The sequence below is a fragment of the Berghia stephanieae genome, chromosome 4, assembly GCF_034508935.2.
Source record: "Berghia stephanieae isolate SIO BIC M18660-M18661 chromosome 4, UCSD_Bste_1.3, whole genome shotgun sequence".
Taxonomy (NCBI): Eukaryota; Metazoa; Mollusca; class Gastropoda; order Nudibranchia; family Aeolidiidae; genus Berghia; species Berghia stephanieae.
The window spans coordinates 62,532,234-62,544,733 of NC_088363.1; the positions used below are offsets into that span (position 1 = coordinate 62,532,234).

At 36.6% G+C, this 12,500-nt stretch overlaps 1 protein-coding gene across 1 annotated transcript in view; it reads right to left on the reverse strand.

Annotated features, from left to right (window-relative positions):
* LOC144970978 (uncharacterized) overlaps positions 1–12,500 on the reverse strand; it is a 47,688-nt gene that overhangs the window by 9,238 nt on the left and 25,950 nt on the right. The window contains exon 2 of the mRNA XM_078911214.1: positions 1,917–2,061. Within this exon, the coding sequence (XP_078767340.1) occupies positions 1,917–2,061 (145 nt within the window). The remainder of the gene's footprint in view (positions 1–1,916; positions 2,062–12,500) is intronic.

The following is a 12,500-nucleotide window of genomic DNA, read 5'->3' on the forward strand; positions in this document are numbered from 1 at the left end:
GCCTATTCATACAGGCTAGAACGATCCATGTAGCCTCTTCTGTCCGCGTATACGACTTTCAAAGGCAACAAACATTACAATTACAATTAATCACCAATATGTCGATGAGGAAAAATCAGATATTCTTCTTATGTCGACATTTTGTGCCCCCTTTTGCATAATATACTCGATTTTATCGAAATTTTCTCTCATCCTCCGGTATTGATCAGTAAGGATTAAATTTTTATCTCGGACCCCTCCCCTTTCTCTCCCTCTTTCTCTCCATCTCTCTCTCTCTCTCTCTCTCTCTCTCTCTCTCTCTCCGGCTCCCTTCCAACGATAAAAAATCAAATTTTCCTCCATAAGACGGTATTTTTGTGGCCCCCTATTGCATAATATACTCGATTTTATCGAAATTTTCTCTCATCCTCCAGTATTGATCAGTCAGGATTCGCCTGTAAAGAGGTTAATAACTATCGTGCTATTTCTCTTCTCTTCTCTTCTCTTTCTCTCTCTCTCTCTTTCTCTCTCTCTCTCTCTCTCTCTCTCTCTCTCTCTCTCTCTCTCTCTCTCTCTCTCTCTCTCTCTCCCGCTCCCTTCCAACGATGAAAAATCAAATTTTCCTCCATAAGACGGTATTTTTGTGGCCCCTATTGCATAATATACTCGATTTTATTGAAATTTTCTCTCATCCTCCTGTATTGATCAGTCAGGATTCGCCTGTAAAGAGGTTAATAACTATCGTGCTATTTCTCTTCTCTTCTCTTCTCTTTCTCTCTCTCTCTCTCTCTCTCTTTCGCAATGTAAAGTCCATCTCAGAGTAAAATCTGATTGGTTTGTATCTTTCATCCACTTCACTTTTGAGGGCAGTACCGTAGGCAAATGTGTACACTATATTGTACGAGAACAATGTTATCTCATCCTAACGGGGCCTTTAGCCATAGATGAGCCAACGTCATTTATCGACCTGTACTGTAACTGTACAAGAAAAAAATAATCAAATACATTTTATCATTTTAAGCCTTCTGAATCCTCAAGGCATTACAGACCGATTGTTTGACGATGATTATCTCTTGTTTGAATTGTGGTAAAAGAAGTGAAACATTTTCAAGAAATCGTGCGATCATAACATCTTTGGAAGTAGAAGAGCCCCATGGGGAGGGGGGGGGGGGGTGATAGGATAGGGAAAAGGGGTGAACTGGGTTAGAATAATTACTATGGTTTGTTAAATCGACTTCTGTAGAATAACAATCATAGGAACAAAAATTAATGTGGGCGAACGCTAGCCAAATTATATAGAGCGATGCGGTAAGAATAATATTATTATCTTGATTCTCTTTTATTATCAAAATATATAAAACATCTAAAGATGCAGATGGAACGTTATAAGAGTTTCCTTTTTGTTCTCTTTAAATATTATGTGTATAAACTATGTTTATTTAACACAAATAAGCGCTTTATTTTATCATAATGTCATTCAACGTCACTGTTATTATTGTATCAATTGTATTGTTGTCACGGAATGCATTTGTGTCGGGTCAAAACAACAAAGACATTGAAAAAAAAGGCAACAAGAATCAATGAAAATCCACCTCCCCTAATCTCTCTCTTCCATCAACCTTTCTCTTTACATTTTTCTTCTTCTTCTTCTTCTTCTTCTTCTTCTTCTTCTTCTTCTTCTTCTTCTTCTTCTTCTTCTTCTTCTCACCCTCCTCCTCCTCCGACATGATCATCACCATCATCATCATCATCATCATCATCATCATCATCATCATCATCATCATCATCATTATCATCATCATCATCATCATCACCTTCTTCTTCTTCTTCTTCTTCTTCTTCTTCTTCTTCTTCTTCTTCTTCTTCTTCTTCTTCTTCTTCTTCTTCTTCTTCTTCTCCTATGATGTTTTATATGTACATACGTCAATGACACTTACTTCTCCTTTGGTAGGGTCTCCTGGACTGAGAGAAACCCCTTGATACTCTTGTGTGGAACAACTGATCTTGGCCCTCGTCAGACTGTTTATCTAAAAAGTTACGGTCGACACCGAGGAATTTGCTGAGGTAAAGCTGTCTCTGGAACTGAGAGGGAAAAAGAAAAAAAAAAGGAATTTTATTTATTTATATTTCTTTTCACAGTCAGACCGTAGCCTTCTTTAACTCAGCCTAAAGTAGTCCTTCGATGTTACGAAGCTCATGGAGCCAGACTTCTCCCCGGTTTCTATTTCGTGAATCGGACAATAACAATTGCTTGCTACCATTTGGATAGTACTTTCCGCCAGATCTAACAGAACTAGCTACCCAATCAATGCTGGATGGACCGGGGGTCAGAAAAAAGGATTGACCACCCGAGGCGAACTTGGTCCTTTTGCGTGTGGAGCGAGTACTCTACCAACAGAACTATTGGGACCCCCAAACTGAACCTAACATCCCCCCCCCCCCCCCAAAAAAAAAATCATATAACATACAGGGGGATGACTACAAAAATAAATTGAATATTAAATATTATTCTTAACCAATGGGATCACTTGTTTCTTTGAACACTGCTACCGACAACTCACTTTTCACTTTTCTTTTGTTGATCGTCGCCTTGGTAAAAAGTTTACAAGTAAATAGCATATTTAAACTTACTTATGGCTCTACTCACCTTATAATATTTTAACCATTAAATTGCAAATTGGCTTTCATAGTGCTAATGTCCAAAACAATGTGTTCAAACAATCGACATTAACGACAATTAGGCCAACTAAACACTTTCAATACGATTCAATAGTCTGATGTCGCCGCCTGGCAACGGCGGCCATCTTGATTCTATTGTTCCGATAGTTTAGAGCCAGTGTTACTAACTTACCATGCGTCATTAGGAAGGAAGTGACGTTACGACTTTTGAAGAGTATTGTGTGTTTTAACGCCAGAGGCCTATAATTATGGTTTGTTCGTTTTGTGTACCAAGTACCGGTTCCAATCATTTAGAATTTGTAATGAAAAAATATCTGTTTTTGTATTTAAGGGGCAGTTTGTGTCTTTTCTAAAAAATATTTAATTACCTATATTGCACGGTTTTTAATGATTCTGTATTGTCATTATATATAATAATAAAAACAAACATTTTTAGTGAAAATACATTATCTGTATTGATACTTGTTTTGCGTCCTGATTTGTGGGTCTGGCATCAAGAAGTATAACAATTCTGTGGCAAAATTTTCCGCAAAAACTAATGTAGGAATAACCTCCATATTCTTCCCTCTTATCAACATTGCAGCATTTTGTGTCATCATAGAGAGAGTTTACAGCTTTATCTTATGGGATTTGTATTTATTAGAACATTACAAAGTTGCGAATCAAAATTTTAAGACAAAAATGATGTTAAAAATTTATATTACGTAGACAAGGGTAAGATCGAACCTGCCTGTAAATTTCAGGCCAAATTGATGATATATTTAGTTGAACCTTGCATTTAAAAAATAAACAAGAAATGAAGTGAGCAGGAAAGTGCCAGAAGACTAATAATAGAGAATAAAAAATTTCGCGGCGGCGATGGGGGCTCGAACCTGCGACCTTACTGGTACGGCAACTCCGCCTGTTCCACTCACTTTTCTGAAAAAAAACCAACCACTTCTTTGTGTCACACAATTCTACACGTCTATCCCATTACTGTAACGTTACAGATCAATATAAGCTAACAAATACCAAGAAGATTTTTAAAAAGTGCCACACAATTTTACGACACTAGCTGATTGGCACACACACTTACATACACACGCATATATACCTATAATTGTTCACTCCTACTGAGCTGTTTCATGCTTATTTAAGCAATCTTCGTATAGTGCATTTACCGCTCCTATATATATATATATATATATATATATATATATATATATATATATATATATATATATATGTGTGTGTGTGTGTGTGTCCTAATTAGATCACACACTCGGGTTATAATACTCGTGTATGGGTTTGTATTGACGTGAAAGTCTGAGAACCAAATTCCTTATGGGCTCATTTTGTAGTGGAAATCTCACCAAAAAAAAAAGAGACGCAAAATATTGTTCATTACAACAATGTTAAACAAGGCCCATAAGTGGGTTCAGATTTCAGACCTGCATATATGTACACGTCGGTTTGTAAATATCAATTGTATTTCAAAATTTTGAAGAAAAAAAAATGTTATTATAAATACATCATACAGCAAGATAATTTTACAAATATTTGATTAAACTGAGTAAGAAGAGCGATATCAAATATTTTGTTTCTATTTTACATCTCATTATTAGAATTCAGTTAATCCTTCCATAATCTATTATGTCATGCAAGAGAAATTCCCCAATCTGGTTAACTCCTCATTTCTTCAATGCCTTTCGTCCGGCTTTGCTGTTCAAAAGGACAAACAAAAGACAGTAATATCATCAATGAAAGCATCATTGTAACAAATGTTTAGAAATTAAATCCTATTCTGCATTTATTGCTGGGCCTAACAAGAGTTGAAATTAGAATTATGGTTTGGCGTGAGACAAATGAAATAGAATCAAGCTGATGACACGGCCAGACGACCCAAAGGCATCTAAATGTAAGTCTTCCGGATGCTTCTACGTGGTTGAAATGGTTAAACAGACGACCTTTTGAATTCATGTTACTTGCTCCCATGACATGTTACAGCTGTCCTTTTTAGAATGCCGCAAACATTTTAAAAGTAATTAGATAGCACGACTTTGGAAAGACACGTATTTAAAAATTTGGCCATGAAACTGATGGTCCTTTAACCCTATTCTTACCAGCCATTTTCAGGATTTTCCCGACAACTTCACACCTAACTATAACACAAAATAATTTTTTTATCATTCAGACATTATAGCAGTAAAATTCTTGCGATAAATAATTTCTTTAACAAAACATGCTCTACAACACACTGTTCATTTTCTTTAAATTTTATGATGTACAAAACAAATCTGAATTAGAAAAATATTGGTTGTATCGTAACGAATATGACGATTTTCCTATAGTTGGTAAGGAGAGGGTTAAATATTGATAGATTTAAATTACCTTCATCTTGGCAAAAACTCTCAAGTTCTTGCGAGGTCCCAGGTTTGAGAGTTTTTGCCAAGATGAGGGTCATTTAAATCGATCGATATTCGAAGGATGAGTTTTCTGGCCAAATTCTTTAAAATGTGTCTTCCCAGAGTTCTGTAGTTAACGGGTTAAATAATTAATGGCAAAAAGCAAATGAAAGTTTGGTCTGTATTGTCTACAAAAAGGTTTGATAATACAGCATATTTTGAAAGTGTTACATTAGCCAGGTTGTTACCGGAATTTTTATTAACCGAAGGAATGTGACCGTTTGTGCTGGACCAATTCGTCTGGAAACAGCTTGGCAATGGCCTAAGATAAACCTTTGAATTGAATTGAATTGCAATAGGGTTGACATTTTCATAGCAAAATAGCAAAACTATTAATATAAACCATTAATATGCAAATTATTAAATTGCTCGGAAGTGGTTAATTTTGAATTGGACAATTATGAAATCTTTGGTTGTAAATATCATCTTGAATATATTTCAATTACAAAACCATAAAATCATAATTTTTCCATCGTTAACTTGTTTCGTCAATTTCGTGGTTAATGAAGCAATAGTAATTTCTTTTATTTTGCTTTTTGTTCGTTTATACTTTTTAAAAGGCGCGTTGTTGAGTCCTTAGAAAAGGCTCTTTACTCACATTCTCTCGTCGTACTCTGGTGTAAAATGAGTACCTGATCGTTAACAGCGCTGTCTCTGTCTAAAAAAATTGTAATATGACCTAAATGTTAAGTGTTGCTGTTGGCTAGGCATACAGTGTAAAGCATTTTGAGCACATCTAATTTTTCGTTTAACAGGGCAAATGGAAGATTCTATGCACAGGTTTGAGTGTTTAAAACAATCTCAATGATATATCATTATTGTCATTATGGGCACTATAGAAGGAACGAAAGTTACGTCACTCAACTCTTTCTTATTGTTTTTAGAGAAACATTCTAAAGATTAATTCTCACCAAATTCTATCAATCAGACTATAAAAGCTCAGTGTTACACAAAGTTTTTGTGTCTGTACATTATATCCGGATGTTATGAGTATTTTACCTATAAGCATGTCATCAATTACATTCGACCTTGTAAATAAACAATCAAGTCACAGGGAAAATAATCGGTTGAGGATGTTTGATAAAGATCTGAACAAGTGTGTATGAAAGGTGCCAGACAAAGCAAGAAAGAAAAATACAAGAAAAAAAAAGCATCCCAAAAAAATCAGTCTACCTCGACTGGGGACGAGGGACTCTGATAAACCAATTTGTTATGGTCTCTTTGGTGTAATGGAATTACTCTCAAACCAACAGAAAATAATGTCCATTACGACAATGTTAAAACAGGCCTATAATTGCGTCCGATTGTCAGACCTGCAAACATGTATACGTCGGCTTTTCATATTTCAACAAGAATGCGATAGTTTTTTTTTTTCTTTAAAAAAATACCATTCCATATCAGTAATACGGCTTTAAAATAGAACAAGTGCTTCTTAGGGGCAGCGTGGCTCAATGGTACGACCCCTGTTTCGTAAACTTCGACTACCTGCCACGTTGTGTTGCCTTGACGAGCAAGTCACCTCGCTCTCTCTCACTTGTGGCGCTGCACTGCGGCTGCCGCTTGGGTTATTCCAGTCTTCCCTTGGAATAGACCATAAAGACAAATTTTCTCTTGGGGACGAATAAAGGGAATTTATTTATTTATTATTTATTCATTTATTATACGCCTTAACAACATAGGATATAAAAATAATATTATAAATTACTTCTTTCTGTAAAAGGCGCTTTTTAATTCGCTATCGAAATATGGGTCGAAATGTAGCGTTAGCGGTTTTAAACCTCTAAATCTTGATGTACATTAAGGATAAAAACGCACACCTTAAACAGCTTGGAAAAGCTCGCCCGTGTCTATTTTTCCGTTATTCAACGTAAAATGGATTTAAAAAATATCGACATTGAAGTCTTCTTCAATTCTTTCAATTTGTCCACGATAAAAGTTTACGGTTGAGTAACGTGAGGGTTGGCACAGTAACCGATAACAACAGAGTATCTCCGGTGAGGAATCGAGTCTCACGACTTGGTCAATTTAATTTTTATCCATGTGAAAATATCCCCCAACAGATTCGATTTCAACTACAGCCGTTGTTGTGAGGTCCGTATCACATGAAATACAGGCGCTTGGTTTGAACGCATAGAGTGATGGGGAATGGAAGTGTCAAAATAAGATGAAATTAGTGAAAACTGATAGATTTTAATCACAAGTGCCTATCCCGCATTTTAAAAACATATTTTATAAGTATTCCTTTAGAGTCATTAAGCCCGTGGAGCAGGAGTTTATCCTGGTTTTTATAACGTGAAATTTACAATAGCAGCCGCTTGCTACCCTTTGGATATGCAAAGTACTTTCAGACAGATCAAACAGACCCTGCTACGCAATCACTACTAGGTGGACAACGGGGTTTGGAAAAAATCTCGATTTCAGTTGGGATCAACCACGGTCCATTTGTGTGTGAAGTGAGTGCTCTACCAACTGAGCTATCGGGTATTCCTGTTTAACCTACAAGACCTCTTTTATTCTAAGATCATTCCCACCATTTTGTTATAAGCGACATTTACTTATTTGCAGGGCTGATAACCCAAAATACTGCATTTATCATTGTTATAATGGTAACACAAACCAACGCACAATGTTGTCCATTTCAACAATGTTAAATATATCAAACCCATAGTTGCGTTCGTTCGGTTATCAGACCTGCAAATATATGCACAAGGTTTATCAACAGACGTTATGGTCTGAATGCTTCTAATAAGTCTTTAAAAAATCATGGCAATTGTCCCTAAGAACGTCCAAATTCATGGCATTCTTGAGAGACACAAAATACAACTATAATTCTATACATTACGAAAGCTGGGAAGAGAGTGTTTGTGGACAAACTTTCACAAGACGCAGCAGGACATAATGTTAAAAGGGCAATATTACACTGACCAAAAAACAACAACCATAACGAAACTCAGAATAAGAGGAAAAGAAAAGAAAAAGGGCGAAGGGGCCTAAAAAGGTTTTGAAATGAAATGTATTAAAAACCTCTAGGACTCCTGAGAATAAGGCAGATAAGTCGTATCGTCACACCTTCTAATCTACCGGTTCCAAACTCATTGGTAGCATGCATGTAACAAGTCCATCGGATGACAAATAATGAATAGGTTACATATTGAATCATACGGTGGCATAACTATTTTAGTATCAGGCATATTCTTAGGATTACGGGAAGTAAAAGAGCGAGGATTGATGATCTTTCTTGACGACCAGTTTATATTTAGAATAGAAAATAAGATGCCATCGTTCTAAAACCAAAAGATCAATTACACAAGGTATGTATCCAGTCCTCCGGAAGAGTGGTTTTACACTTCCAAATAGATTGGAACCATCAAACTTTTCCCCCTATTGTAACGTCTATAGCATTGGCAGGCATTGCAGGAGTAACGGTTAAAAAAAAACCCATTCATACAGTATCTACCTATTGGAAGTAAGGTACAGTACACATTACTGCATCGTAAAAATTATAACATTTTGGTTAATTTAAAATGCTTTACTAGGAATTTGAATGTTAATGCTTCAAATACAAAAATAGTTAAAGAAATAATTGGTTAGGTAAAAAGGTAAAAATTAATAGTTGAACATGTTATTTCACATTGGTCAAACTTCTATAGAAGGGGGGGGGGGGGGGGGTGGGGGGTGGGGGGTGGTGGTGCGCAATTTGACCAATCCATAGAAGCGGGAATTGGGGTGGGTGGGGGGGGGGGGTGGAGGATGCGTATTGTGGGCATTTTCTAATTTAGGCGATACGAGATATGACGTATAAAATTATAAAGTGGTTTTCTTGCAATCAAATATTATACTGCTAGTAAAATAACAATGACAGCTTTTTGGGGGCTTTTTTTTCGTCTTCTTCCCCCCCCCCCCCCCCCCCCCCACTTTTTTTTTCTTTTGTTTTCCCTTATGGTTAATTTTCATCGGCACATTTTGTGAGCTGAAATTTAATAGAAGGGGAGGGTGGGAGAGGGAGGGGGGGGGGGGGGGGGGGGCGCAAACATTCTGAAATTCAAGACGGGGGCCGGGGTCGGGAGGTGTTGTTCATTTGATATAATAGAGTAGTATAATGTATTGGGACCACGCTCATATTATGTTAATATGCATATTATTCTAGTCTTGTTTAGAAGAAGAAAATGCGATACATTCTTTTTTTTGTCGCTAGACATCTCGTTTTATCCCAGACCCTTTCATGACAATCTTAGACAATCTTAGATTTCTCTGTTTATTTTATTTATCTTATCTGACTTTACTCCACGTAATAACTTATTGATCACTGGCTCCTCATTAATAATGAGTAAATCAGCAAAGGATGATGCCTCACTGACAAATGAATGGGGAACAATGAATCTTCATCTTGATAAACCAGCACCACACAGTCAATATCATTGGGTAAATAAGGCTAACAAATAAAAAAAACATGGACGGCTCTGTTGTGGTCTTTGGTATGTGATAAGACACTCGCATTCGGACCGGTAAGTCCCTGGTTTGAGTCCCGGTATCGGTTGGTTGGGGTGGGGGGGGGGGGTGGGCAACGTTGAGACCCTGGAAATTGCTCTTTAGGTCTAGAATAAGTACCTGGCTTGTGATTTTGTTGCCTTTGGCGAAAAAAAAATTGGTAAAAGTGCCTAACAGATGTGATGTATTGTCTAATGTTATGTTTTCTTGTTGATTTGAGGCCCCTAGTAAAACAATTTGAACAAAGACCTAGTGGGCAATGGCTTATTTAAAAAAAAAAGAAGATAAATTCTCAAAAGATATGGCCATATCTCATGAGAGCGTAGAATGCCTCACTGACAAATGAATGGAGAACCGTGAATCTTCATCTTGATAAACCATCACCACACAGTCAATATCACAAATAAATAAAAAAATTAAACACACACTCACACATAGGCGGTGTTGTGGTCTTGTTTTATGACACTTGACTTTGAACAGATAGGCCCTTAGTTTTAGTCCCGCTATATGTGAGGGAGGAGGGGGGGGGCGCAATGTTGAGTCCTTGGAAAAGACTCTTATGATCGGTATAAGAGTTATATTTGTCTAAAAATGGTAATAGCTCCCAACAGGTGTGATGTCTCGTTTACATGCTATGTCTCCTTGTTGGCTTGGGATCCCTTGTAAAACGCTTTAAGCACATGTTTATGCCTTAAAAAGACAAAAAAACAACAACTCAAAGTTTAAAAGATATGGCCATACATAAGAGAGAGCCTTGTGACCTTATGGAGAATGGCGTTTATTCTGGTTTCTCTTTCCTCCTTTAGTCTAAAATGAGTACCTAGTGGGCGACAGCGTTGTCTTCTGTGTTGCGGAAATGAACAAACCACCATAGAACACCCTTTTAAAGTCATATCTCAAAAGTACTTTCAGCGACATGCAGAATTTCCCCGAGGGCACCTCACAAATATTTCTTGATATTGGTCTCTTTTGTTGGATATTCTAGATCTCACAATAATTATAAGGTCAGTTTAAATGTCATTTGATTGCTATTGGTTCATTTGCAAAGTTTTCTGTTTGGATTTTGTTTCTCTCGGCAGTATGAAAGGATGCGTGTAGAGTTGTATAAAGAGAGAGAGAGAGAGAGAGAGAGAGAGAGAGAGAGAGAGAGAGAGAGAGAGAGAGAGAAGGGGGGGGGGAGGGTAAAGAAAGAAAAAAAGGAAAAGGGAGAGAGAGAGAAAGAGAAGGAGAGAGAGAGAGAGAGAGAGAGAGAGAGAGAGAGAGAGAGTAAGGAAGAAAGTAAGAAAGAAAAGAAGAGAGAGAGAGATAGCGAGAGAGAGATGGGGAGAGAGAGAGAGAGGGGGGGGGAGGAGGAGAGAGAGAGAGAGAGAGAGAGAGAGAGAGGGAGAGAGAGAGAGAGAGAGAGAGATAGAAAAGAAAAGAGGAGTGGGCGTGTCACCTGGAATTTTGACATACAGAAGTATCGATCACTTTTATACTTCAAAAATTCATAATCGTTCATTGGCTTTTACATAAGAGGAATTTAAGATGGAAGTCAAAGAAAAAAAAAATGATAATAACGATAATACATTAACAAATTTGGGCATCTTCCTTTTTGTACATCAAATCATGAAGACATCTATTCTGCGAGTGATTCATCATTTAATGCATGGAACATCCATATATATTATCAGCGTTCAGTTAATTCCTTTTGATGTAACGATACTAGGATATGAAAGGGAATGGTATTTCCTGAAGTTAAACAATTTTTAAAAATTAAAAATTCCATGACAATGTTTTGCTATGTTATGAATGATTCAGTATTCTCTGCTTTTCCGGTTATTAATAATGTAACTGCCGTACTATGGAAATACACATATTGAAAATTTGTCCTTCAAACATTTATTAATATAAATATCCCTTTTTTTGGCGAAAAAAGAAACAACCCCCCCCCTCTCCAAAAAAAACAAAACAAAAACAAAACAAAAACAAAAACAAACAAACAAAAAAAACAAAACAAACACCCCCCCCCCCCCAAAAAAAAAAAACCACACAAAAAAAAACAAACAAAAACAAAAAACAAAAAAAAAACAACTGTTCTTAGGACCTTGCGAGTTCTTTAAGAAAGTCCCAGGCTTGAGAGTTTTTGCCAAGATGAGGGTCCTTTAAGTCGATCGATATTTGAAGAACGATTTTCTGGACAAATTTTTAAATACGTGACTTTCCAGAGTATGGCAGTGAACAATTTAATATTACTTTATTTTCTAATCCAAAAATGGAAATTTGTAAATAGGTTATAATCCCCCTTTTATGGTTGCAAGGAACACATGCTTTGGTTGTTTTTGATGATGTTGTTAGTTGTGAGCCCCCGACAGGTTATTTTGGATTTATGTTTGTTGTTGTTGTTGTTGCTGCTGCTGTTGTTATTATAGTTGTTGTTTTTGTTGTTGTTAGTTGTGAGCCCCTAACGGGTTATTTTGGAAAATATGTGATCCACCTCATCAATCTGGTACTATGTCGGAATGGAAGAAATTAATGTTTTAGATGAAAATGATCCACATTGGGAAATTAATTCTTTTGAATATTAAAAATTAAGATTGCCTTATCTCTATGAAGGTTTCATAGCGCTCTCCAAATGATATTATTTATAGAAGGAATGAAGTTGATGTCACTCGGCTATTTGTTATTATTTTTGGACTGCCTGTTAGGGATTAGTGTTCGAAACCTGTAAGACACTTATCCACACCGCTTGGATTGTTGTAACTCTCTGCTTTACGGCTTACAAAAAACATCGCTGAATAGAGACTACCGTCGATACAAAGCAAAGCTACTCGCATAGTTACTATGACGAAGCCCTGGGACAATGTAACACCAGTTACGAAGTCACTATACTAGCTTCCAATTGAGAAAAGAAGAGTACACAAAATCGCA